Below are 27,296 nucleotides of genomic sequence, written 5' to 3'. Positions count from 1 at the left end.
ACACTCCACCCCCTAACCAATCACCTTCTTTTCCTCATTGTTAAACGAACCAACACTGTTTAAGCCCATCAACTTCCTACCCTCCGGGCTGTCATGTCGCCCCTACACCCTATGGGTTCCATGGCTTTCTGTCCAGTTTAACAACCAAGAGACATATAGCAGTGTACAAATGAAATAAAATACCTGCTGCTAGAAATCTGTGGAAATAATATTGCAATGGCAACACTGACCAGTTGCCATTAGATCACAGCCAAGGAGTACTGAGGAGAATGTATAAGAAGCGTCTAGTATAATGAAAATAATGTTAGAGATTTATTCAAACCATCACAGAGTAATTTTCCACATATGGGTATATTGTATAAGCTAGCATGGTGTACCTGTGAAGTCGCCTTGCAGTATGACTCTGTCACTTGTACTGTGATGTATTACCAAAATAAGCCCTGTAAGTAATGCGCTTGTGGAATGTGGATAGTCACATAAGCCTTGTAGATTAGGAACAGGTTAGAAGCAACATTACCCTTGTGGATGGCCCGGGTGTATATAGCCAGTAGCACCGGAGAGGTTAACAGGCCAGGGTCCTAATATATCAAGAGAAAGAAAAGAATGTGGATAGTTAGAGCCAAAGGTAGAGGAGGGACAGAGGGTCGGTAGCCATTACTCACCTCGCTGCTGTGGACGTGCGTTCAGTGCTCGCGTGCTCCTGTGCAGTGAGCTCCGTCCAGCGTGCGAGGGCTCTTGTAGGAAGTGTGGGTGGGGTTATCAGATCACTTCCTGCGTGTGGAACGCAGGAAGTTAGGAGGTGGAACGCACACCGCGCATGCGCAGTGTGCGTCACATCTCCAGGAGTGTATCTGGGCGTGATTGGAGTGGCGTCCACATGTTATGAATGGGCCAATGCAGAGTGAGGAAGGTATCCACTATATCGGTGCAGGGGGAGTCAGGAGGAGCCGCTGCCAGGTTTTCAAGTGCCATATATGTTTTTAAAGTAGTAGTGCAGTTATTCTTAGTGGTGTTGGTAAGTGCACTATTTCAGAGTGATTAGCGTTTCTGCAAAGAGAAAGAATCACATTAGTATATGAGATTATATCAGGCAAGTTCAATAATAGTCATATCATTAAAAACAGCATATGCAGCCAACCGAAGAGAAAAAAACATATGCATCAATATGCTTGTTATCATATAGTTGGTAAGAAGTGTACACTTATGGATACCATCAAATGGACATACGAGAGGAAATAATAAAATGTCGCAAGTAGAGTAGCGCCCTATTTATCAAGACCAGCTGTCAAAAGCCAAGAAAAACTGGGATTTAGGGGAAACTAATAGCAACCTAAAATGATGTCTCATATTTACGGTTAAGGCCGTGTGGTTCAAGTGTGCCTAAAGAATGTATCCACCAGGCTTCCCTGTCACGTAACCTTTTTACTCTATTACCACCCCTCCGCATGCTATCAACCTGGTCAATCACCTGGAACTTGAGTTGTGAAATTTGATGTCCAGCATTGCGGAAGGGGTGGGGTATGGGCAGCAAGGTGTTGCCACATCTGATGTCAGATTTGTGTCGTCTTATGCGGTCTCGGACATGCTGGGTAGTCTCTCCAACATATCCGAGACCGCACGGACACTTTATGTAGTACACCACAAAGGTACTATCACAAGTGTAAAAACCTTGTATCTGAAATTTCTTACCTGTCCTACCATGTGTGAAAGTGTTGCCCCTAGTAACGTTGGCACATTGCGCACAACCCAAACAGGGGAAGGTGCCCCTCTGCTGGGTATCAAGAAATGTTTGGCGTGACACAGTTTTCTCAGAGCCTATGTCAGCCCGTACCAGTTTGTTCCTAAGATTTGGTGATCTCTTATGACAGAAGAGAGGTAAATTCTGGAAGGCATCAATTTTAGGATACGCTGTTTTGAGGAGAGGCCAGTGTTGACAGATAATCTTTTTAACCATAGGTTGGAAGGGGTGATAGGTCGTGACGCATGCCAACTGGTTCTGACCCGTAATGTCACGTCGAGTGGTGGAGGATTTCGTGGCAGCTAAATGTTGTGGATAGCCCCTCTGCATAAATTTCTGGCTCATCTCCTCGTGGCGTGCTGCCCTTGTTTCTGGTTTACTAACAAGTCTGTCTACACGGGTATGCTGTGATATGGGTAGGGCTCTTTTAACATGTCTCGGATGGTTACTGGTATAGTAGAGGAGGCTGTTCCTATCTGTAGGTTTGACAAATATGTCAGTGGCCAGAAGGCCGCCATCCTCTACTATAACTAGACAATCAAGGTAGTTAATCTGATGTTGATCATGGTGGAGGGTGAAGGTAAGTCCCGGCATGAACCCATTAAGGTCAGAAAAGAATCCAAGGAGGACATCGAGTTCACCATCCCATACCAAGAATATGTCATCAATATATCTTCGCCAAAGTAAGGCGTGTTTGTTGATTAATGGATTGGGATGGATGAATCGGTCCTCGAAGGAGGCCATGAAGATGTTAGCGTAAGGTGGCGCCATGTTAGACCCCATGGCGGTCCCCTTACGCTGCAAGTAGAACTGATCCTGGAATAGGAAGTAATTCTTCTCAAGTACCAACTTAAGAAGATTGAGGCAAAATTCTTGGTAATTATTCGGTAAAGTTGTAAATTCGTTGAGAAACCAGTGTACAGCTTTAATACCCTCATCATGTGAGATGCTGGTATACAAGCTGTTCACATCGAGTGTTACAAGATTTGCATCATGCGGAATGTGGTGGAGGTCTCTAACTATATCAAGGAAATGAGAAGAATCCTTCACGTACGATGGTATGAGTGGTATAAAGGGTGAGAGTATTTTGTCAATAGTCTTGGCCAAAGGAGAAAGTACTGAATCTGTAGACGCTACAATGGGTCTCCCGGAAGGGCGAGTGAGATTCTTATGGATCTTGGGCAGCGTATAAAAGACAGGAATTGTGGGATGTGGATTAATCAAGAAGCTAGCCAGTTTCTGGTCTATTGTGCCCAATTGTAAGTACCTCGTGGAAAGGGATTTGATTAGAGAAGAAATAGATGATGTCGGATCCCTTGATATTGGTTCATAGGTACTGGTGTCAGATAGCTGCCCTAAGATCTCCATAACATAATAGTCACGATCTAATACTACTGTAGCTCCGCCTTTGTCGGCTGGTTTGATAACAATACTAGTATTCTCCTTCAAGCTCTGAATCGTTCTGGATTCCTCAACACTGAGATTGTGACTCAAATGAAAATCACCCTTACGTATCCTAGTATTCAATATGTCGATATCATTAGAAACCAAAGAAATAAAGGTCTCAACAGGGTGGTACTGTCTAGGTGGCATATACGAACTGGCCGTGATCAGCCCTAGATCCTTAGTGTTGAAACAGACAGTACCGCCCGGTAGAGGATCCGTAACACCCTTGTCAGCAACAAAATGTACCCTTAATCTCAAAGACCTGTAAAATCGGTTAAGTTCCTGTTCTACCTGAAAAGTGTCATATCTAGAAGTGGGACAAAAGGACAACCCCTTCTGTAATACTAGGTGTTCCGCAGGCGACAGGTTATAGGAGGAAATATTGAGGACAAGGTTGGTGTTACCTGTGACCGAGTCCATATCCGGCCCTCTCGGTTGTTTGGATACCTTTCTTTCCCTTCCCCCGCCTTGTCTTGTTATAGGTGGTCTGCGTTCTAAAAAATTCTGTTGTTGACGGGGTGCTCCATAGTCTCCATCGGAGTCGCTGGTAGATGCATAGCCTCCAAATCTGTAGGGGCGTTGGAAACGGGAGCCATCCCCAGATCGCCATCTATACACTGTGCCCTTGGTATAGTCTTCCTGGTCTCTAAAGAATTTTTGTCGTTTCTTCGTTTCCAGGTTAGTACCAAAATTTGTTATGAAGTCGTTTGTCTTAGCTTTTAGTTGGTCAAGATCAGAGGCTGATAGTGATTGTTTAAGTTGTTCCTCCGTAGATCGAATGCTGTCTGATACCTGTTGAATCTCTTTCTGTAGGAACTCAATAGTGAGTATGATAATGTCCATAGAACATTTATTTATTATAGCCTCAAACTTGTCACAAAACAGGGGATTATCAGAAAAAAGAGTGGGTCTGAGGGAGACCCTCAGACCTCTAGGTATTCTCTTCGTGCGGTGGTACTCCGCTAAGGTGACCAAATGCAAATCAAGTGCTACCTGTCGTTGTAGTTCTTTCTCATAGTCTCTGCCCCGAAGTTCTTCCGGAGGTGTTGCTAGAAATTTGTTGGATGTGGTAACTCTTGAGACGATGGTAGAAGATTCCTCATCGTTGTATGAAAATGTCGAAAAATTAGTTTGTGACATTTGTGGATATATCGATATGTCCGTCAAAGGAGGGAGGCCAGGAGCAAGAGCCAAAAATAGAAATGCAGAAGAGGAAGCTCTGCTACACTGGTATATAGGTGCTCAGAGGTAAAAAATAATGCAAAAAAGAGGATAACCCCGGCACACTAAATCTCCCAATAAGAGTAAAAAGTCACACTGGATAGTAATGCAAAATGATTCTTTATTAGTCCTTTTTTTGAAAAAGTTGCGTATATGGTTTGTGTCCAATTCAAATACAAGTGACGTTTCGGCCTGAGCCTTCGTCAGATTGGACTTATCTAAATACAATAACAAAAATAACAATAATCAGTATCACACAAGGAGTGAGAGGACAGTAACATACAATGTATTGGTACAGTTGGGATAAAACAATACAATTTAGAAACAGACAAAGCTGATACCATAATACAGGATAAGATAAATACAATGTCATCATGTATAACGCGTCAGAGAAGGTTGGTGAATGACATTAATGAAAACTAAAGTGCAAGGTGAAACTACACTATAGCTGGCAGAGCTGATGGGTAAACCGACCAAAGGAGAAAAGAGAGAAAGAAGACAGAAAGAAAAAGATATAAAGAAGGAGAAAAAGGAGAAAACAGTTATGAAAAAAAGGGGAAGTAGGCGGTGTGTATGACTCACCAGATACATATGGTAGCAAGAAAAGCGTCAATCAAAAGAGCTGAATAATGCAAAACAGCTTATTCTGTAGGATACATAGCTATAAAAAAGAACATATATGTTACGCAAGGAACCACAGGGACAAAGTAAGGACTGATAATCATACGTCCGTGACAAATAACATAGAATACCTGTTACAAGATGGCCCACTAAGGTTATTTAATACTGTTGGTCACTGGTCAAGTGCTAAAAAATATCACAGCCTAGGGGTACTGGAAGAGAGCGTCAACCATAAAAATCACGCTAAAATGAAAAAACAGATGATAATAGTCACTTAAGCCTTAATAAAATAGAATCCTGTCAATAGGCACAATGTATGTACTACCAAAGTGTACCTGAGTCGTATCCTTGCTGGGTATAGCACTGTCACACGTGCTGATTAAGAGTTACTTAGGACGTTCTCTATAGTGCGCACCTATGGGTAGTGTGCTGTGGAATACAGATAATACTATAAGCTGCGTAGACTAAATAGTAAATAACCAGTAATGGAAGCAAAATTATCCGTCTAAACGGCAATTAGTGAAAAAGCTGATAACATGGCTAAACAATGCACAGCAGCTCATACCATTATGTATCTACTCAGGGGTAAACATATAAGCAAACAGAGGGACCACTATGTCCAGTTTAACAACCAAGAGACATATAGCAGTGTACAAATGAAATAAAATACCTGCTGCTAGAAATCTGTGGAAATAATATTGCAATGGCAACACTGACCAGGTGCCATTAGATCACAGCCAAGGAGTACTGAGGAGAATGTATAAGAAGCGTCTAGTATAATGAAAATAATGTTAGAGATTTATTCAAACCATCACAGAGTAATTTTCCACATATGGGTATATTGTATAAGCTGCCATGTTGTACCTGTGAAGTCGCCTTGCAGTATGACTCTGTCACTTGTACTGTGATGTATTACCAAAATAAGCCCTGTAAGTAATGCGCTTGTGGAATGTGGATAGTCACATAAGCCTTATAGATTAGGAACAGGTTAGAAGCAACATTTCCCTTGTCGATGGCCCGGGTGTATATAGCCGGTAGCACCGGAGGGGTTAACAGGCCAGGGTCCTAATATATCAAGAGAAAGAAAAGAATGTGGATAGTTAGAGCCAAAGGTAGAGGAGGGACAGAGGGTCGGTAGCCATTACTCACCTCGCTGCTGTGGACGTGCGTTCAGTGCTCGCGTGCTCCTGTGCAGTGAGCTCCGTCCAGCGTGCAAGGGCTCTTGTAGGAAGTGTGGGTGGGGTTATCAGATCACTTCCTGCGTGTGGAACGCAGGAAGTTAGGAGGTGGAACGCACACCGCACATGCGCAGTGTGCGTCACATCTCCAGGAGTGTATCTGGGCGTGATTGGAGTGGCGTCCACATGTTATGAATGGACCAATGCAGAGTGAGGAAGGTATCCACTATATCGGTGCAGGGGGAGTCAGGAGGAGCCGCTGCCAGGTTTTCAAGTGCCATATACGTTTTTAAAGTAGTAGTGCAGTTATTCTTATTGGTGTTGGTAAGTGCACTATTTCAGAGTGATTAGCGTTTCTGCAAAGAGAAAGAATCACATTAGTATATGAGATTATATCAGGCAAGTTCAATAATAGTCATATCATTAAAAACAGCATATGCAGCCAACCGAAGAGAAAAAAACACATGCATCAATATGCTTGTTATCATATAGTTGGTAAGAAGTGTACACTTATGGATACCATCAAATGGACATACGAGAGGAAATAATAAAATGTCGCAAGTAGAGTAGCGCCCTATTTATCAAGATCAGCTGTCAAAAGCCAAGAAAAACTGGGATTTAGGGGAAACTAATAGCAACCTAAAATGATGTCTCATATTTACGGTTAAGGCCGTGTGGTTCAAGTGTGCCTAAAGAATGTATCCACCAGGCTTCCCTGTCACGTAACCTTTTTACTCTATTACCACCCCTCCGCATGCTATCAACCTGGTCAATCACCTGGAACTTGAGTTGTGAAATTTGATGTCCAGCATTGCGGAAGTGGTGGGGTATGGGCAGCAAGGTGTTGCAACATCTGATGTCAGATTTGTGTCGACTTATGCGGTCTCGGACATGCTGGGTAGTCTCTCCAACATATCCGAGACCGCACGGACACTTTATGTAGTACACCACAAAGGTACTATCACAAGTGTAAAAATTCTTTAGAGACCAGGAAGACTATACAAAGGGCACAGTGTATAGATGGCGATCTGGGGATGGCTCCCGTTTCCAACGCCCCTACAGATTTGGAGGCTATGCATCTACCAGCGACTCCGATGGAGACTATGGAGCATCCCGTCAACAACAGAATTTTTTAGAACGCAGACCACCTATAAGAAGACAAGGCGGGGGAAGGGAAAGGTATCCAAACAACCGAGAGGGCCGGATATTGACTCGGTCACAGGTAACACCAACCTTGTCCTCAATATTTCCTCCTATAACCTGTCGCCTGCGGAACACCTAGTATTACAGAAGGGGTTGTCCTTTTGTCCCACTTCTAGATATGACACTTTTCAGGTAGAACAGGAACTTAACCGATTTTACAGGTCTTTGAGATTAAGGGTACATTTTGTTGCTGACAAGGGTGTTACGGATCCTCTACCGGGCGGTACTGTCTGTTTCAACACTAAGGATCTAGGGCTGATCACGGCCAGTTCGTATATGCCACCTAGACAGTACCACCCTGTTGAGACCTTTATTTCTTTGGTTTCTAATGATATCGACATATTGAATACTAGGATACGTAAGGGTGATTTTCATTTGAGTCACAATCTCAGTGTTGAGGAATCCAGAGCGATTCAGAGCTTGAAGGAGAATACTAGTATTGTTATCAAACCAGCCGACAAAGGCGGAGCTACAGTAGTATTAGATCGTGACTATTATGTTATGGAGATCTTAGGGCAGCTATCTGACACCAGTACCTATGAACCAATATCAAGGGATCCGACATCATCTATTTCTTCTCTAATCAAATCCCTTTCCACGAGGTACTTACAATTGGGCACAATAGACCAGAAACTGGCTAGCTTCTTGATTAATCCACATCCCACAATTCCTGTCTTTTATACGCTGCCCAAGATCCATAAGAATCTCACTCGCCCTCCCGGGAGACCCATTGTAGCGTCTACAGATTCAGTACTTTCTCCTTTGGCCAAGACTATTGACAAAATACTCTCACCCTTTATACCACTCATACCATCGTACGTGAAGGATTCTTCTCATTTCCTTGATATAGTTAGAGACCTCCACCACATTCCGCATGATGCATATCTTGTAACACTCGATGTGAACAGCTTGTATACCAGCATCTCACATGATGAGGTATTAAAGCTGTACACTGGTTTCTCAACGAATTTACAACTTTACCGAATAATAACCAAGAATTTTGCCTCAATCTTCTTAAGTTGGTACTTGAGAAGAATTACTTCCTATTCCAGGATCAGTTCTACTTGCAGCGTAAGGGGACCGCCATGGGGTCTAACATGGCGCCCCCTTACGCTAACATCTTCATGGCCTCCTTCGAGGACCGATTCATCCATCCCAATCCATTAATCAACAAACACGCCTTACTTTGGCGAAGATATATTGATGACATATTCTTGGTATGGGATGGTGAACTCGATGTCCTCCTTGGATTCTTTTCTGACCTTAATGGGTTCATGCCGGGACTTACCTTCACCCTCCACCATGATCAACATCAGATTAACTACCTTGATTGTCTAGTTATAGTAGAGGATGGCGGCCTTCTGGCCACTGACATATTTGTCAAACCTACGGATAGGAACAGCCTCCTCTACTATACCAGTAACCATCCGAGACATGTTAAAAGAGCCCTACCCATATCACAGCATACCCGTGTAGACAGACTTGTTAGTAAACCAGAAACAAGGGCAGTACGCCACGAGGAGATGAGCCAGAAATTTATGCAGAGGGGCTATCCACAACATTTAGCTGCCACGAAATCCTCCACCACTCGACGTGACATTACGGGTCAGAACCAGTTGGCATGCGTCACGACCTATCACCCCTTCCAACCTATGGTTAAAAAGATTATCTGTCAACACTGGCCTCTCCTCAAAACAGCGTATCCTAAAATTGATGCCTTCCAGAATTTACCTCTCTTCTGTCATAAGAGATCACCAAATCTTAGGAACAAACTGGTACGGGCTGACATAGGCTCTGAGAAAACTGTGTCACGCCAAACATTTCTTGATACCCAGCAGAGGGGCACCTTCCCCTGTTTGGGTTGTGCGCAATGTGCCAACGTTACTAGGGGCAACACTTTCACACATGGTAGGACAGGTAAGAAATTTCAGATACAAGGTTTTTACACTTGTGATAGTACCTTTGTGGTGTACTACATAAAGTGTCCGTGCGGTCTCGGATATGTTGGAGAGACTACCCAGCATGTCCGAGACCGCATAAGACGACACAAATCTGACATCAGATGTGGCAACACCTTGCTGCCCATACCCCACCACTTCCGCAATGCTGGACATCAAATTTCACAACTCAAGTTCCAAGTGATTGACCAGGTTGATAGCATGCGGAGGGGTGGTAATAGAGTAAAAAGGTTACGTGACAGGGAAGCCTGGTGGATACATTCTTTAGGCACACTTGAACCACACGGCCTTAACCGTAAATATGAGACATCATTTTAGGTTGCTATTAGTTTCCCCTAAATCCCAGTTTTTCTTGGCTTTTGACAGCTGGTCTTGATAAATAGGGCGCTACTCTACTTGCGACATTTTATTATTTCCTCTCGTATGTCCATTTGATGGTATCCATAAGTGTACACTTCTTACCAACTATATGATAACAAGCATATTGATGCATATGTTTTTTTCTCTTCGGTTGGCTGCATATGCTGTTTTTAATGATATGACTATTATTGAACTTGCCTGATATAATCTCATATACTAATGTGATTCTTTCTCTTTGCAGAAACGCTAATCACTCTGAAATAGTGCACTTACCAACACCACTAAGAATAACTGCACTACTACTTTAAAAACGTTATTGGCACTTGAAAACCTGGCAGCGGCTCCTCCTGACTCCCCCTGCACCGATATAGTGGATACCTTCCTCACTCTGCATTGGCCCATTCATAACATGTGGACGCCACTCCAATCACGCCCAGATACACTCCTGGAGATGTGACGCACACTGCACATGCGCGGTGTGCGTTCCACCTCCTAACTTCCTGCGTTCCACACGCAGGAAGTGATCTGATAACCCCACCCACACTTCCTACAAGAGCCCTCGCACGCTGGACGGAGCTCACTGCACAGGAGCACGCGAGCACTGAATGCACGTCCACAGCAGCGAGGTGAGTAATGGCTACCGTCCCTCTGTCCCTCCTCTACCTTTGGCTCTAACTATCCACATTCTTTTCTTTCTCTTGATATATTAGGACCCTGGCCTGTTAACCTCTCCGGTGCTACCGGCTATATACACCCGGGCCATCCACAAGGGTAATGTTGCTTCTAACCTGTTCCTAATCTATAAGGCTTATGTGACTATCCACATTCCACAAGCGCATTACTTACAGGGCTTATTTTGGTAATACATCACAGTACAAGTGACAGAGTCATACTGCAAGGCGACTTCACAGGTACACCATGATAGCTTATACAATATACCCATATGTGGAAAATTACTCTGTGATGGTTTGAATAAATCTCTAACATTATTTTCATTATACTAGACGCTTCTTATACATTCTCCTCAGTACTCCTTGGCTGTGATCTAATGGCACCTGGTCAGTGTTGCCATTGCAATATTATTTCCACAGATTTCTAGCAGCAGGTATTTTATTTCATTTGTACACTGCTATATGTCTCTTGGTTGTTAAACTGGACATAGTGGTCCCTCTGTTTGCTTATATGTTTACCCCTGAGTAGATACATAATGGTATGAGCTGCTGTGCATTGTTTAGCCATGTTATCAGCTTTTTCACTAATTGCCGTTTAGACGGATAATTTTGCTTCCATTACTGGTTATTTACTATTTAGTCTACGCAGCTTATAGTATTATCTGTATTCCACAGCACACTACCCATAGGTGCGCACTATAGAGAACGTCCTAAGTAACTCTTAATCAGCACGTGTGACAGTGCTATACCCAGCAAGGATACGACTCAGGTACACTTTGGTAGTACATACATTGTGCCTATTGACAGGATTCTATTTTATTAAGGCTTAAGTGACTATTATCATCTGTTTTTTCATTTTAGCGTGATTTTTATGGTTGACGCTCTCTTCCAGTACCCCTAGGCTGTGACATTTTTTAGCACTTGACCAGTGACCAACAGTATTAAATAACCTTAGTGGGCCATCTTGTAACAGGTATTCTATGTTATTTGTCACGGACGTATGATTATCGGTCCTTACTTTGTCCCTGTGGTTCCTTGCGTAACATATATGTTCTTTTTTATAGCTATGTATCCTACAGAATAAGCTGTTTTGCATTATTCAGCTCTTTTGATTGACGCTTTTCTTGCTACCATATGTATCTGGTGAGTCATACACACCGCCTACTTCCCCTTTTTTTCATAACTGTTTTCTCCTTTTTCTCCTTCTTTATATCTTTTTCTTTCTGTCTTCTTTCTCTCTTTTCTCCTTTGGTCGGTTTACCCATCAGCTCTGCCAGCTATAGTGTAGTTTCACCTTGCACTTTAGTTTTCATTAATGTCATTCACCAACCTTCTCTGACCCGTTATACATGATGACATTGTATTTATCTTATCCTGTATTATGGTATCAGCTTTGTCTGTTTCTAAATTGTATTTGTGAGGCAAATCCCGGGATATGAAGATGAATTATGACTCCAGTCATAATCCCTCATCACTCCCTGGCAGTGCCCCCTCCCTTCTTGTTCTCAGTGTTCCACTTACACCTCCATGGCCATGTCCTGTGATATGGAAATTAGGTGGTGTGGGAACAATGGACACAGGATGACTCCCTGCCGTCACCCTGTAGTAGGAGCTGCTAGCTAGTTAGCAAGGCTATGGAAATAGCCAGACAGAACGACTCCAGTAAAAAATGGTTCATATCTCGCAAGCCATATTTCCGATAAATATGGCAACCATAAAAATGGTGTCTCTGCATGCGGACGATGCCGGCACACCCTTTTTATGGGAGCAGGACATTGGGAAATGCCCCAGGCGTGATATCAGCCAATGGGGAACTGGCAGACAGGTCATGAGTCCCCTCGTTCTGTAGCTAAATTCATAACTGTCACAATGAGAGCGTTGGCGTCCGCCTACGACGCTCCCAGGCAAAGTTATGGCCCATATTCCATGTTGGGATATTGTCCATAACTCAAGCCAGGGGTGGAGCAGTGCTCCCTGTGAGGTCACGAAGGTAGGAGGAGACCTGGATTTGCCCAGGTTGATAACCCTACTTCGGCCATTTTCCATTGGTCTTTTCGCTGGGGGCACGTGTAGGAAACATCTGTGGGAAGGATCCTAGAAACCTGGGTACAGCGCCCCCCTGTGGCCAGACGCAACAAGGTAACTGCTGGAACTGTGTATGCCTGTTTGTAACCCATGCTTTGATTGTAACTGTACTCTGACATATGTATATTCTGTAGATTCCCTATTGTATATATTGTAGTTTCTAGTGTGCTTTAGGCTGATTAAATTATATAATTAATCTTGGGCTGTTCTGTTATCTCGATCTTGAATCCCACGTCTGTGTGTTCGGCTAATAGTTACCGTAAATCGGTTGGTGGCAGCGAATTGTGCCAAGGATTATTGTGGGGAGGCCAGTGAGATTCGGGGAGATTTTATATATTCCGCCCGCGGAGGTCGGGGGAATATATACCTTACTCTCACCGGGGACCCTTCAATAATCGGCATAAGTAGTATAGCGGCCTCCCTGCTTATTGTCGGGCAATTCCATAATTGGCCTGACTATAAGAGGGGCGCTAGAGAGCGCGTCACGTGCTCTGTCTGTCGGTCGGGAGGTATAAAGGAGGGGTGACCCCCACTTGTTACCCCCCGATTGTGACGTACTGGTAGCCAGCGCGGGGGATTTCTGAGTGACCCCCCCGGTGGTTTGTGACATATTGGTGGCATAGCGGTGGGATCGAGATAATAGTGTGTGTGAGTGTGAGACCCATACTCCCAGACACTAAAGACTGCCTGCAGCAGCTGTGGCTGCTGGGGTCTTCAGACTAGCTCAACACTAGAGTGTCAGAGTGCAGATACTGTAAGGTGTGTGGAGGCATCAGGTGTCAGTTCTGTGTCAGTGACCAAAAGTCTGCAAGAATGGCTGATGGCACCAGGAGCAGAGCTATGCAACTGGCCAATGCTAAAGCAGGAGCCGAAGAGAGGGAGGACGGTGCTGTGGGCAGTAATGAGGAGGTTGCCCACGAGTCCTCCAGGAGCTCGACGCCAGAAAACCGTTCTGCAGAGGACAGCGCACAAGCTGGCAATTATGGACAAGATGAGGAGCAGCTCACCCAAGGGTCCTCAACGAGCCAGATGCCAGCCCTCCGCTCTGCAAGGGACAGTGAATCACCAGGCTCCGCAGCGGGCCGCAGATCACCACGTGCCATTCCACCGAGCCTGGGAGGCTCGGATAGCCTTCTTCAAATGGCTATGGCCCTTCTCCAGGCTGGAGACCAGGAGGGCTACAAGGGACTCCTGGCAGAGCGCAGGGCAGAGCGGCAAGCAGCGCGTGAGGCTGAGGCTGCGGAGCGGCAGGCAGCGCGTGAAGAGCGCCAGGCAGAGCGTGACTACCAGCTGCAGCTAGCTCAGCTCCGGCCCTCATCAGCCACACGTGACCTTCAAGACACCAAACTTCCAAAGGTCTGTGTTGAGGACTTCCCAGTGCTGGAGAAGGATGGAGACTTGGACTCTTTCTTGACTGCTTTTGAACGGACTTGCTTGCAGCACCATCTGAACAAGGACCAGTGGGCCAAATACCTGACCCCCCGTTTAAGGGGTAAGGCCCTGGATATCCTTGGGGACTTGCCTGCTGAGGCAGATCAGGGCTACGACACCATCAAGCGGGCCCTGATCCAACAGTACAACCTCACTCCAGAGTCCTACCGCAAGAAGTTCCGGAGCCTACAGAAGGGACCAAAGGACTCCTGGGCTGACCACCGGCGGGCACTTGCCCGAGCTGCCGACCACTGGACCCAAGGCCTGCAGCTTTCCACCGGACCGGAGATCCTGGACTTGTTCATCACGGAGCAACTCTTGTGGAACTGCCCTGAGGATCTCCGCCAGTTCATCCGAGACCAGAAGCCAAAGGGGTCCACGGCTACAGCTGCCCTTGCCGATGACTACACCAACAACCGGGCCCCTGAGGCCAGGAGAGCGGCCACCAGCAGCACCTGGAGAGGGGGTAAGATGAATTCTGCGACTGCCCCACCTGCCCCTAGACTGCAGGGGGTGTCCCCCTCAACTCCCCTCTCCAGGCCCGTGGCGGAACCAAGACGGTGCCACCAGTGCAACCTACCTGGACACTTCAAGGCCATGTGCCCTCAGCGTCCCAAGGCCCCGGCTCCGTCCCCGTCCCAAGGGCCGCCCAAGGTGTATTGTGTGGGTGGGGGTGGTGGTAGGTCCCTGGACAGCTTCCAACCTGTCACCGTCGGCCGGTCTGTGACCATAGGACTGCGAGACAGCGCCTCGGAGGTGACTCTGGTGCGGCCTGAGATGGTGTCCCCCCAAGACTTGATCCCTGGAAAAACCCTCGCTGTCTCCGGGATTGGAGGCATTGACCCGGCGCTGCCTGTTGCTGACATTTATGTGGACTGGGGCGCAGGGCGAGGGGTGAGAGAGGTGGGGGTAACTGATCGGATCCCTGCAAACGTGCTACTTGGGACAGATTTGGGGCAGATAACCTCCCAGTTTGGGCCCCCCCCAAGGGCTGAACCTTCAGCCAGTACTGACATGACTCCTAACAATGTTAATGTGTATTCTATGAATGATGTGAGGGAGGAGGGAGTGAACTCTGATATTTCTGCTTGCATAGACACCATAGACACACACACAGCTGCAGCTGTGACAGGGGAGGGGGTCAGAGAAAGGTGTGACAATGCCTCTACAAGTAATCAGCCTGTGAGCTGGGATCTGTTGCCCTCTGCAGGGATAAGCAGAGAGCAGGGTGCTGCAGGGGGAGGACCAGTGTGTGGGGTGGGGGCTACCACAGCAAATGTGGGGTCCCCAGAGATTTCACAGCGGGGTTCTGTTGCTGCAGGAGGGGAACAGGCAGGTGAGATTGGGGCCGGTCCAGGAGCGGAAGTGCTCCCAGGTAAGATCTCGGTGCATGGTTCCCCCACAACCGGGGTGTCAGGAAGCCAGGTAGGTCTGCCTGAACCGGCGACTTGGTCAGGAACGGAGGAGGAGCAGGCACGACCCACGGTCGCAGCGGCTGTGGCCGCTGTCACCCGCAGTGGGAGTGCTGGAAGCCAAGGGGCCTCCCGGAGGTCCGATAGCTCTTCCCCTTCTGACCAAGTGGCAGCCGAGTCAGGTGGAGGCCAGGACACAGGTCCCGGGGTACTGACTGAAGATGTGACAGTCTCGTCGATTCTGGCCACATCTAGTCAGGGGTTTCAGGCAGCGTTAGAAGCTAACGACAGCCTGAAAGCTCTTAAGGAGCAGGCGGCACAGCCTCCCTCGGACTCGGACCCGGAGCGAGTGGTCTGGGACCAAGGACGGCTGTACCGGGCCACGGTCCAGCAGGGTTCACCGGAGGCGTGGCCCAGGGACCGACAGTTGGTGGTACCCTATCCGTTCCGGACGGAGTTGTTGCGGATCGCACATGAGATTCCGATGGCCGGACACCTAGGGATCGCTAAGACCAAGGCCAGGTTAAACCAGCATTTCTACTGGCCAAAAATGGGGGCCGATGTGGCTGCCTACTGCCGTTCGTGTGAAACCTGTCAGAGAGTGGGGAAGGCGGGGCCACGCCCCAAAGCCCCACTAGTATCTCTGCCAATCATCGATGAGCCTTTCAGGAGGGTGGCTGTGGATCTGGTCGGCCCGCTGGCCATCCCCAGCAGCTCCGGGAAACGCTTCCTACTGACGGTAGTGGACTATGCCACCCGGTACCCAGAAGCAGTGGCCTTGTCGTCCATTCGGGCTGACAAGGTGGCCACCGCATTGCTGGAGATTTTCTCCCGAGTGGGTTTTCCCCAGGAAATGCTCACTGACCGGGGGACCCAATTCATGTCCCAGCTGATGGAGGCCCTCTGTAAGCAAGTCCAGGTGCGACATCTGGTGGCCAGCCCGTACCATCCACAGACTAATGGCCTGTGCGAGCGGTTCAATGGCACCTTAAAGCAGATGCTTAAGATGTTGGTCGACTCCCATGGGCGTGACTGGGAGCGGTATCTCCCACACCTGTTATTTGCTTACCGGGAGGTTCCACAGGCCTCAACAGGATTCTCACCGTTTGAGCTCCTGTACGGGCGACGTGTGCGGGGCCCCCTGGCTCTGGTGAAAGAGGCTTGGGAAGGGGATTTGGCCACCCCTGGAGTGTCGGTTATCGAGTATGTCATGCGCTTCCGGGACAAAATGCAGGCCTTGACGCAACTGGTACACGACAATATGGCTCAAGCCCAGGCCGATCAGAAGCGTTGGTACGACCAGAACGCTTGTGAGAGGACCTACCAAGTGGGTCAAAAGGTGTGGGTACTGGTCCCCGTACCACAGGACAAGCTTCAGGCAGCCTGGGAAGGCCCATACCTCGTGTACCAGCAGCTCAACCCTGTAACGTACCTGGTCACCCTGGACCCTGCCCGTGGAAGGCGGAAGCCCTTCCATGTGAACATGATGAAGGCACATCATGAGCGGGAGGCATGTGCGCTCCCCGTGTGCAACCTGCCCGAGGAGGGAGAAGCGGAAACCCTCTTGGATATGCTAGCCCAGGTTAGGGCAGGCGGATCCATTGAGGATGTGGAGGTTGGCCACCAGCTCTTGGAAGACCAACGGTCCCAGCTGTGGGCCACCCTCCTCCCCTTCCGGGGGTTGTTTACCAACCAGCCCGGAAGGACTGACTTGGCTGTCCATCACGTGGACACTGGGGATCATCCCCCGATCCGGCGTTCAGCATATCGGGTCTCCCTGGAGGTGCAGCAACACATGCGCCAGGAGATTGACGAGATGCTGAAGCTGGGGGTGATCCAGGCATCCAACAGCGCTTGGGCCTCGCCTGTAGTCCTCGTCCCTAAGAAGGACCGAACCACTCGGTTCTGCGTGGACTACAGGGGGCTCAATGCGGTCACGGTCGCCGATGCGTACCCAATGCCACACATCGATGACCTGCTCGATCAGTTGGCCGGGGCTCAGTACCTGACCATCATGGATCTGAGCCGGGGATATTGGCAGATCCCCCTGACTCGCAAGGCCAGGGAACGCTCTGCCTTTATTACCCCATTTGGACTGTACGAGTCCACGGTGATGCCATTCGGGATGAGGAATGCCCCTGCCACTTTCCAGCGGATGGTCAACACCCTGCTCAAGGGACTTGAAGGGTACGCGGCCGCGTACCTGGATGACATTGCCGTCTTCAGTCCCACCTGGGAGGACCACCTAGAGCATCTAGCACAGGTGCTCAGGCGGATCCACCGGGCAGGTTTGACCATCAAGCCGGGAAAGTGTCAGCTGGCCATGAGCGAGGTCCAGTACCTCGGTCACCGGGTAGGTGGGAGAACACTGAAGCCCGAGCCTGAGAAAGTGGAAGCCATCGCATCCTGGCCCACCCCCAGGACCAAGAAGCAGGTGATGTCCTTCTTGGGGACCGCTGGGTACTATAGGAGGTTTGTTCCATGCTATAGTAGCCTGGCAAAGCCCTTGACGGACCTCACCAAGAAGAAGCTGCCCTCTGCAGTCGATTGGACAATGGACTGCGAGACAGCCTTCCGGGCCCTAAAGGACGCCCTGTCCAGCCCGCCCGTGCTACAGGCAGCCGACTTCACGCGGCCGTTTGTAGTACAGACCGACGCCAGTGACTTCGGCCTCGGTGCGGTGCTCAGCCAGGTGGACTCTGCGAGCCAAGAGCACCCAGTCTTGTACCTGAGCGGGAAGCTGTTACCAAGGGAAGTTGCCTATTCCACGATGGAGAAGGAGTGCCTGGCCATAGTGTGGGCCCTGCAGCGTCTGCAACCCTATCTATACGGGCGCCACTTCATCGTGGAGACGGACCACAATCCCCTCAGCTGGTTGCACACCGTCTCTGGGACGAATGGGCGATTGTTGCGATGGAGCCTTGCGCTCCAGCAATACAACTTCACCATTCGCCACAAAAGGGGCCGTGACCACGGTAACGCAGACGGGCTGTCCCGACAAGGAGAGGTCGCGGACGGGCGCACGGGGGAACACCGGAGTGTGCTGCCCCCTAGCGCCCTCAAAAGGGGGGAGGTGTGAGGCAAATCCCGGGATATGAAGATGAATTATGACTCCAGTCATAATCCCTCATCACTCCCTGGCAGTGCCCCCTCCCTTCTTGTTCTCAGTGTTCCACTTACACCTCCATGGCCATGTCCTGTGATATGGAAATTAGGTGGTGTGGGAACAATGGACACAGGATGACTCCCTGCCGTCACCCTGTAGTAGGAGCTGCTAGCTAGTTAGCAAGGCTATGGAAATAGCCAGACAGAACGACTCCAGTAAAAAATGGTTCATATCTCGCAAGCCATATTTCCGATAAATATGGCAACCATAAAAATGGTGTCTCTTCATGCGGACGATGCCGGCACACCCTTTTTATGGGAGCAGGACATTGGGAAATGCCCCAGGCGTGATATCAGCCAATGGGGAACTGGCAGACAGGTCATGAGTCCCCTCGTTCTGTAGCTAAATTCATAACTGTCACAATGAGAGCGTTGGCGTCCGCCTACGACGCTCCCAGGCAAAGTTATGGCCCATATTCCATGTTGGGATATTGTCCATAACTCAAGCCAGGGGTGGAGCAGTGCTCCCTGTGAGGTCACGAAGGTAGGAGGAGACCTGGATTTGCCCAGGTTGATAACCCTACTTCGGCCATTTTCCAGTGGTCTTTTCGCTGGGGGCACGTGTAGGAAACATCTGTGGGAAGGATCCTAGAAACCTGGGTACAGCGCCCCCCTGTGGCCAGACGCAACAAGGTAACTGCTGGAACTGTGTATGCCTGTTTGTAACCCATGCTTTGATTGTAACTGTACTCTGACATATGTATATTCTGTAGATTCCCTATTGTATATATTGTAGTTTCTAGTGTGCTTTAGGCTGATTAAATTATATAATTAATCTTGGGCTGTTCTGTTATCTCGATCTTGAATCCCACGTCTGTGTGTTCGGCTAATAGTTACCGTAAATCGGTTGGTGGCAGCGAATTGTGCCAAGGATTATTGTGGGGAGGCCAGTGAGATTCGGGGAGATTTTATATATTCCGCCCGCGGAGGTCGGGGGAATATATACCTTACTCTCACCGGGGACCCTTCAATAATCGGCATAAGTAGTATAGCGGCCTCCCTGCTTATTGTCGGGCAATTCCATAATTGGCCTGACTATAAGAGGGGCGCTAGAGAGCGCGTCACGTGCTCTGTCTGTCGGTCGGGAGGTATAAAGGAGGGGTGACCCCCACTTGTTACCCCCCGATTGTGACGTACTGGTAGCCAGCGCGGGGGATTTCTGAGTGACCCCCCCGGTGGTTTGTGACAGTATTGTTTTATCCCAACTGTACCAATACATTGTATGTTAAGGCCCCGTCACATTTAGCAACATCGCTAGCAACATCGCTGCTAACGAACAACTTTTGTGACGTTGCTAGCGATGTTGCTGTGTGTGACATCCAGCAACAACCTGGCCCCTGCTGTGAGGTCGTTGGTTGTTGCTGAATGTCATGGGCCATTTTTTAGTTGTTGCTGTCCCGCTGTGAAGCACAGATCGCTGTGTGTGACAGCGAGACAGCAACAACTAAATGTGCAGGCAGCAGGAGCCGGCTTCTGCGGAGGCTGGTAACCACAGTAAACATCGGGTAACCAAGAAGCCCTGTCCTTGGTTACCCGATATTTACCTTCGATACCAGCCTCCGCCGCTCTCACTGTCAGTGCCGGCTCCTGCTCTGTGCACATGTAGCTAGCTGCAGGACACATCGGGTTAATTAACCTGATGTGTGCTGTAGCTAGGAGAGCAGGGAGCCAGCGCTAAGCATTGTGCGCTGCTCCCTGCTCTGTGCACATTTAGCTGCAGCACACATCGGGTAATTAACCCGATGTGTGCTGTAAGTAGGAGAGCAAGGAGCCAGCGCTAAGCGGTGTGCGCTGCTCCCTGCTCTGTGCACATTTAGCTGCAGCACACATCGGGTAATTAACCCGATGTGTGCTGTAGCTAGGAGAGCAAGGAGCCAGCGCTCAGTGTGCGCTGCTCCCTGCTCTCTGCACGTGTAGCTGCGTGCGCTGGTAACCAAGGTAAATATCGGGTTGGTTACCGATATTTACCTTAGTTACCAAGCGCAGCATCTTCCACGCGGCGCTGGGGGCTTGTCACTGGTTGCTGGTGAGCTCACCAGCAACTCGTGTAGCCACGCTCCAGCGATCCCTGCCAGGTCAGGTTGCTGGTGGGATCGCTGGAGCGTCGCAGTGTGACATCTCACCAGCAACCTCCTAGCAACTTACCAGCGATCCCTATCGTTGTTGGGATCGCTGGTAAGTTGCTTAGTGTGACGGTACCTTTACTGTCCTCTCACTCCTTGTGTGATACTGAGTATTGTTATTTTTGTTATTGTATTTAGATAAGTCCAATCTGACGAAGGCTCAGGCCGAAACGTCACTTGTATTTGAATTGGACACAAACCATATACGCAACTTTTTAAAAAAAAGGACTAATAAAGAATCATTTTGCATTACTATCCAGTGTGACTTTTTACTCTTATTGGGAGATTTAGTGTGCCGGGGTTATCCTCTTTTTTGGCAACTCTGCTCCAGCCCGGCTCTCCTGCCTCCTGTTCACCGCTCCCTGCTCTGGCTTCTGGCAACCGGGCCTCGCGCATGTGCATTAGGGCGCGCGCGCGGTCATTGACCCTCTCTTAAAGGGCCAGTGTCCTCAAACAGGATATTGAAGAATCAGGTACAGGGTATATAGGGAGATCCTTTCCAAGTGGGCGGGGCCTGTTCTTCGTGTTTTGCTAAGCTAGGAGTCAGGTCTCCTTGTGTCTTGTGGTATACTTACCTATCTCTCTCCTAGAGCCGCTCCTGCCTCGCCAACCGGTCCTGACGATACCCGAACCCCGAACGGTGACGGTCTGCCATCCCGTCAGTTCATACCATCTCCGATCCCTGTGGTGACCCGTCTTCTCACTCCGTCGGTTCCGGACTTTGCCTGACGTCATCTCGGCCTCCGAACCTGAGCTTTGTCACTACCTTCAGTACCTGTGACTACCTTCAGTGACTCCGTGGTCCCAGGGACTTCTACTCTCCACACCTCTGAACGGACTGTCCTGCTACCCGTAGTGCTCCGGCTACCGGGCACCTTGCCTTCGGTGAGGTGTTCAGCCCAGTGGATCCACCTCCTGGGTCTGCCCGTCCACCTGGCCCTAACAGTAGTGGTGGGAGATCAAGGAGATGTGAGTATGTATTTATTCAGTGCACGGTGAGGGCACATAATGCTATGGGGGGGTGTATAATACTTTGTGGGGCTGTAGAATGCTATGTGGGGCTGCATAATACTATATGGGGGTGCATAATGCAATGTGGAGGTGCATAATACTATATGGGGGTGCATAATGCAATGTGGGGCTGAAAAATGCTATGTGGGGGTATATAATGCTATGTGGGGGTGCATAATACTATGTGGGGCTGCATAATGCTATGTGTTGGTGTATATTACTATGTGGGGCTGCATAATACTATGTGGGGGTGCATAATGCCATGTGAGGGATGTATAATGCTATTTAGGCATGTATAATGATATGTGGAGGTGTATATTACTATGTGGGACTGCATAATACTATGTGGGGGGTGCATAATGCCATGTGAGGGATGTATAATGCTATTTAGGCATGTATAATGATATGTGGAGGTGTATATTACTATGTGGGACTGCATAATGATATGTGGGGGCTGCCTAATGATATGTGGGGGATGCATAATGGTATGTGGGGGATGTATAATACTATGTGGAGGTGCATAATGCTATGTGGGGTGCGTAATGCTATGTTGGGGGTGTATTCTGCCACCGATATATGTGGATGAGATGTGTCTGAGAGATGTGGTCACGGATCTCTATATAAACAATGGCGGATAGCGCTACTCACTAATCGGTGCTTCTAGGCCTCAACGACTGCGCATGGTGGTAGGAAGGATGATGTAGTGATAAGTCAACAATCTTTATTTACAATACCTTGAAGAAGTGAGATGTCAGAGATGATGAAAGGATGAAGATGAGGTGGGAGTTAGCACTGTAGATTAAAGCTGTATATTAAAGGTACCAAGAGAATTCTTTCTCCAGTCCTGAAGCATGAGGTTCCAACGTGTCCATGTGTTCCAATGTGTCCAAAACAAACCCCACCACCGGAAACCAGGCTTGAAATGTAGGAGTGCTTACCGCCCAAATGTATTATGGGAAATACAATAACATAAAATTACAGCGTAATACAATGACCATGAGATGGCAGCGAAGGATAGCAGATGCAAATGATGATACCATAAATATATAACGTTACAAATGTCCATCTATGGCTGAAAATCAATAGATAGACGGATGCAGCACACTCCCCGTCTGAAATATTTGGATTTCACTATATGAACAGTCCCGTATTTGGTGTATGTACCTGGAGTGCACAAAGCAATACTTCAACCTGTAAGATAAGGAAAACAATGCATACAATGCAATGATAACCAAAATATAACAAGGTGGATGAATGTCTGTAACAAGTTCCGGAAGTAGTCCGAAGGATAACCCCATCTTCAGTTAAAGAAGTCGCGCTAGGCCAAACTGTCTCCAACCCAATTGTAATACAAGCCTAAGTTACTTGGAGGAGTTCCCTTTGTTTGGATGGATAATTAATCCTCAACCGGTATGACCAGGATAATCTCTGATATAGGTCTAATAAAGGATTTGGGTTCACCTTGCTTGGAAACTGTCACTTCGACTTTGCGCACTTTGCCATCGTCACTTGGAAAAGTTTTCGATATAAGTCCCATAGGCCATGCATTTCTTTCCTCCTTCTGGTCTTTCATGAGAATAACATCTCTTATTTGGAAATTTGGTTTTACTTGTTGCCACTTTTTTCGTTTTTGGAGGAGTGTCAGGTACTCCTTCTTCCATCTATTCCAAAAACAACTTGCTAAATGTTGCACATATTTCCACCGTCTTTGGCATTTGTTACCGGACACAGAGTCTTCAGGTGGGTTAGGAACGGTACCAAGTTTCTGAGTGAGGAGAGTTGCAGGAGTGAGAATGACGGGAGATTCTGGGTCCATAGATATGGGAACAAGAGGTCTTGAGTTTACTATAGCAGATACCTCTGCTAAGAAAGTAGTCAAGGTCTCATGTGTCAATCTTGAAAGATTGAGTCCTTGAGCATAGATTCCAGTATCCGCCGAGTAATGCCTATCATTCTTTCCCATGATCTGCCCATATGAGAGGTGTGAAGAGGGTTGAAGACCCAGGAACAGCCATTGGTCGTCAGGAAGTCCTGGACCGGTGTTGAATTCAGTTGTTATTCTCTACAGGCGCCTACAAAATTTGTTCCACAGTCGGATGTTAATTGTTTCACCGGTCCTCTGATGGCGAAGAATTGTCTTAAGTCGTTAATGAAACTGGAGGAATCCATGGACTTCTATGTGTATTGCCCGCACACTCATGCATGTGAACAATACTGCCCAACGTTTACTTTCCGCATGTCCGGCTCTGGTCTGACGTGCAGCGACTGCCCACGGGCCAAAACGTCCAAGCCTCGTACAACTTAGCCTTGTTTAAACGACCACCGACTCTCAGTAAACCCCTCTCGTCCGTTACTGGGTTTAAGTCGACAATGGGGCTGTTTTTAGGAATGTCTTGTTTGTTACGTATACATTCCAGTTCCTTGTGAAAAACATTTTGCTTCACATTGCGTATCTCAAACAGTTCACTCGGAGCGATATCTTCTGCAGAAAGAGGCTTATGGCAGATATGCCAACCACGGCAATCAGTGTTACTGTCCTTATTGCGGTAGAATTGTACTATGTGGACTAACCTTGCAATGGTACGAACCAGCCTTGTCCATCTTGAGAACCGCTCAAATCGCCAACAGTCCAAGCCAACATTCTCCTTGGATTTGGTGATGAAGGTGTTGACATCAGGACGAATCTCTGGGTCGACATCTGGATCCTGAATGCTGAAGCTGTCTTTAACGGCAGTCTTTTCGCACTGGTTGTGAAGGAAGTCTGGTCCGGGTAACCAAGAAGAGTTTGCAAAGGCACCAGCAGACACTGGTCTGGTAGCGAGGTCCGCAGGGTTCAGATGGGATGGAACGTGCTGCCATTGCTGAGGTTTAGAGGATCTCCTTATTCTTTCAACGCGGTTACTGACATAGACATAGAAGCATTTCATCTGGTTGTATATGTAACCCAGAACTACCTTACTGTCTGTGTAGAATCTTGTGTCATCCACATGAATAGCTAGTTCGCCTTGTATGAAGTCTGCAATCTTTATGGCTAGTACAGCCCCACAAAGCTCAAGTCTGGGTATAGTGAGCCCGGGTTTAGGTGCCAGTTTGGCCTTCCCAAACAGAAATCCAACATGGGCTTCATTGTTAGAGTCCGTAACCTTCAAATAAGCAACAGCGGCAATAGCTTCAGTGGAGGCATCAGCAAATACATGCATCTCCTTCCTATGACTCGTAGAAAGGGATGTCAGAATGTAACAGTGTGGTATGCAGACCTTATCCAAGGCACAAAGAGATTCTCTCCACGACTTCCACTTTATTTGTTTGTCCGTAGGGAGTGGTACATCCCAGTCTTTAATGGATTCTGAGAATTGTCTCAGTAGAAGCTTGCCTTGTATAGTCTGGGGTGCGACAAATCCAAGTGATCACCACCGACAGAACCCCACGCTTAGTAAATGGTTTTTCGGCGCCATTGACCTGAAAGTTGAAGGAGTCCTTTACCAAGTTCCACCTCAGGCCCAGACTTCTCTGTACTGGTGGATTGTCTGAGCCTAGATTCACGTCCCGGAACTCTGTGGCATGAAAGGCCTTTATGACAACAGCACTATTTTAGGCGATTTTATACAACCTTAGATGAGCTTTAGAAAGCATACCTTCCGTCCATTTAAGCAGATCTATGGCTTCTTCCGTTGTGGGCAGGGATTTAAGGCCGTCTTCCACATAGAAGTCCTTTTTAACGAACTGTTGGGCGTCCTTCCCGAACTCTGTTTCGCCGTCAGAGGCAGTCCTGCGTAGGCCATATGTAGCGACTGCAGGAGAAGGACTGTTGCCGAACACATGCACCTTCATGTGGTATTCGACCATTTCCCCATTGGTGTCGTTGTCTCGGTGCCATAGGAAACGGAGATAATTTCTGTGGTCTTGTCGCACGATGAAACAATAGAACATTTGTTCGATGTCAGCGGTAATAGCGACCGGTTCCTTTCTGAATCTCATGAGCACTCCCACTAGCTTGTTAGTCAGGTTGTGACCAGTGAGGAGAACATCATTCAGAGATACACTGTCATGTTTGCCGCTTGAACCAAACACCTCTCTGATTTGTTTCAGCTTTCTTGGATGATATACTCCAAAGGAAGGTAGGTACCAGCATTCTTTATCGACTTGCAATGGCGGAGCTGGCTCTGCGTGGTCATTGCGAAATATCTTGTCCATAAAGGCTATGAAATGTGCCTTCATTTCAGGCTTGTTCTTTAATGCTCTCTGCAGTAAGATGAACCTAGAGAAGGCCTGTTCACAATTGTTAGGAAGCTTAGACCTTGTAGCTTTGAAGGGTAAGGGAGCAACCCAGCGGCCAGATTCATTTTTGAAGAATCCACTGTCCATCATTTTAAGAAACTCCTTGTCTTCTATGGATAAGGCGACCTTGTTATCATCCTTTGTCGTGTGACACACTGTTCTCCCTAAGCCGTCGCCGTAGGGGGTGGGAATGATGTCAGGCTCCTGGATGCAATCTGAGAACCTTTATTTTACTTCGTAGTGATGAGGGCATGGCTTAAAGTGAGTTGTGCGACCATTGTGGAGCACGTACGTTTTACAGGCGTTAACTTCGGATGTCTCGTGACTAGAGTTGAGCGCGGTTCGCGGTTCTCCAGTTCTAGGCTCGAGTGATTTTGGGGCCTGTTCTAGATCGAACTAGAACTCGAGCTTTTTGCAAAAGCTCGATAGTTCTAGAAACGTTCGAGAACGGTTCTAGCAGCAAAAAAACAGCTAATTCCTAGCTGGCTTTACGCTGTAATAGTGTAAGTCACACACTATTATGAAATTTCAGTGTATAGTGTGCGGGAACAGTGCCTTCAGATCACTGCTGTTTGTATAATGGCGATCGCCATTTTTTTTTTTTTTCCTTGTCTTCCTTCCCTAAGCGCGCGCGTGTAGTGGGGCGGGCCAGCATGTCAGCCAATCCCATACACACACACAGCTAAGTGTACTTTTAGCCAGAGAAGCAACGGCATGTGTGATAGGATGTCCATGTCACATGTCCCTGCATTATAAAACCGGACATTTTCCTCCAGCACGCCATTATCTGCCTTCTGCGTCCTTGGTGTCAGACATCACTGGCGCAGCTCCTATCGCCGATACAGCTGTATTACGCTCCATACACAGCGCTGTACAGCATAGGGATAGCACTTTCTATCAGTCCTTTTAAGGGCTCGTACCGGCAGGGTCAGAGCCATAGGTGACAGGTCCTGAAAACAGAGACAGCGTCTGTGTAGCTAAGGTCAGGGATTTCCTCGCTGCATTTCCCCATTAGGAGGGAATAGAAAGGCAGGCTTCCATTCCTCTACCCAGAGCCCCACAATCCTGGCACTGTACCCTCCTATCCTCTGCACACTCCAACTCATTATAACTAAGCCATTATACTAGCAAACACTGAGTGTACCTAGTGGCATCCTAAACGTGGCTATTGGACTTTTGTATAGTCCCACTAGTGCAAAGATATTTGCAGCACGTCTGCCTGCATTGCACACTCCAACTCATTATAACTAAGCCATTATACTAGCAAACACTGAGTGTACCTAGTGGCATCCTAAACGTGGCTATTGGACTTTTGTATAGTCCCACTAGTGCAAAGATATTTGCAGCACGTCTGCCTGCATTGCACACTCAAACTCATTATAACTAAGCCATTAT

General features: G+C 48.0%; 1 protein-coding gene across 1 annotated transcript; it reads right to left on the bottom strand.

Annotated features, from left to right (window-relative positions):
* Window positions 1-346: 346 nt before the first annotated feature.
* On the bottom strand, window positions 347-4,416 carry LOC142249287 (uncharacterized). Its single transcript, XM_075320915.1, has 2 exons — window positions 3,589-4,416; window positions 347-1,047 (listed from the first exon to the last, which is right to left on the bottom strand). The coding sequence occupies exons 1-2, from the start codon at window positions 4,322-4,324 to the stop codon at window positions 1,025-1,027; spliced, it is 759 nt and encodes a 252-aa protein (XP_075177030.1). The 5' UTR covers window positions 4,325-4,416; the 3' UTR covers window positions 347-1,024.
* Window positions 4,417-27,296: the final 22,880 nt, after the last annotated feature.

This window comes from Anomaloglossus baeobatrachus, chromosome 8, assembly GCF_048569485.1.
Source record: "Anomaloglossus baeobatrachus isolate aAnoBae1 chromosome 8, aAnoBae1.hap1, whole genome shotgun sequence".
NCBI classification, from domain to species: Eukaryota; Metazoa; Chordata; class Amphibia; order Anura; family Aromobatidae; genus Anomaloglossus; species Anomaloglossus baeobatrachus.
The sequence above is the reverse complement of the archived record's forward strand: the minus strand, read 5'-3'. Positions and strand labels throughout refer to the sequence as shown.

Excerpts from the sequence above, each read along its gene's own strand:
- LOC142249287 (XM_075320915.1), bottom strand. The coding sequence starts at position 4,324 with ATGTCACAAACTAATTTTTCGACATTTTCATACAACGATGAGGAATCT. Across the intron at positions 1,048-3,588 it reads GGATATGGACTCGGTCACAG|AAACGCTAATCACTCTGAAA; the intron begins GTAACACCAACC and ends TTCTCTTTGCAG.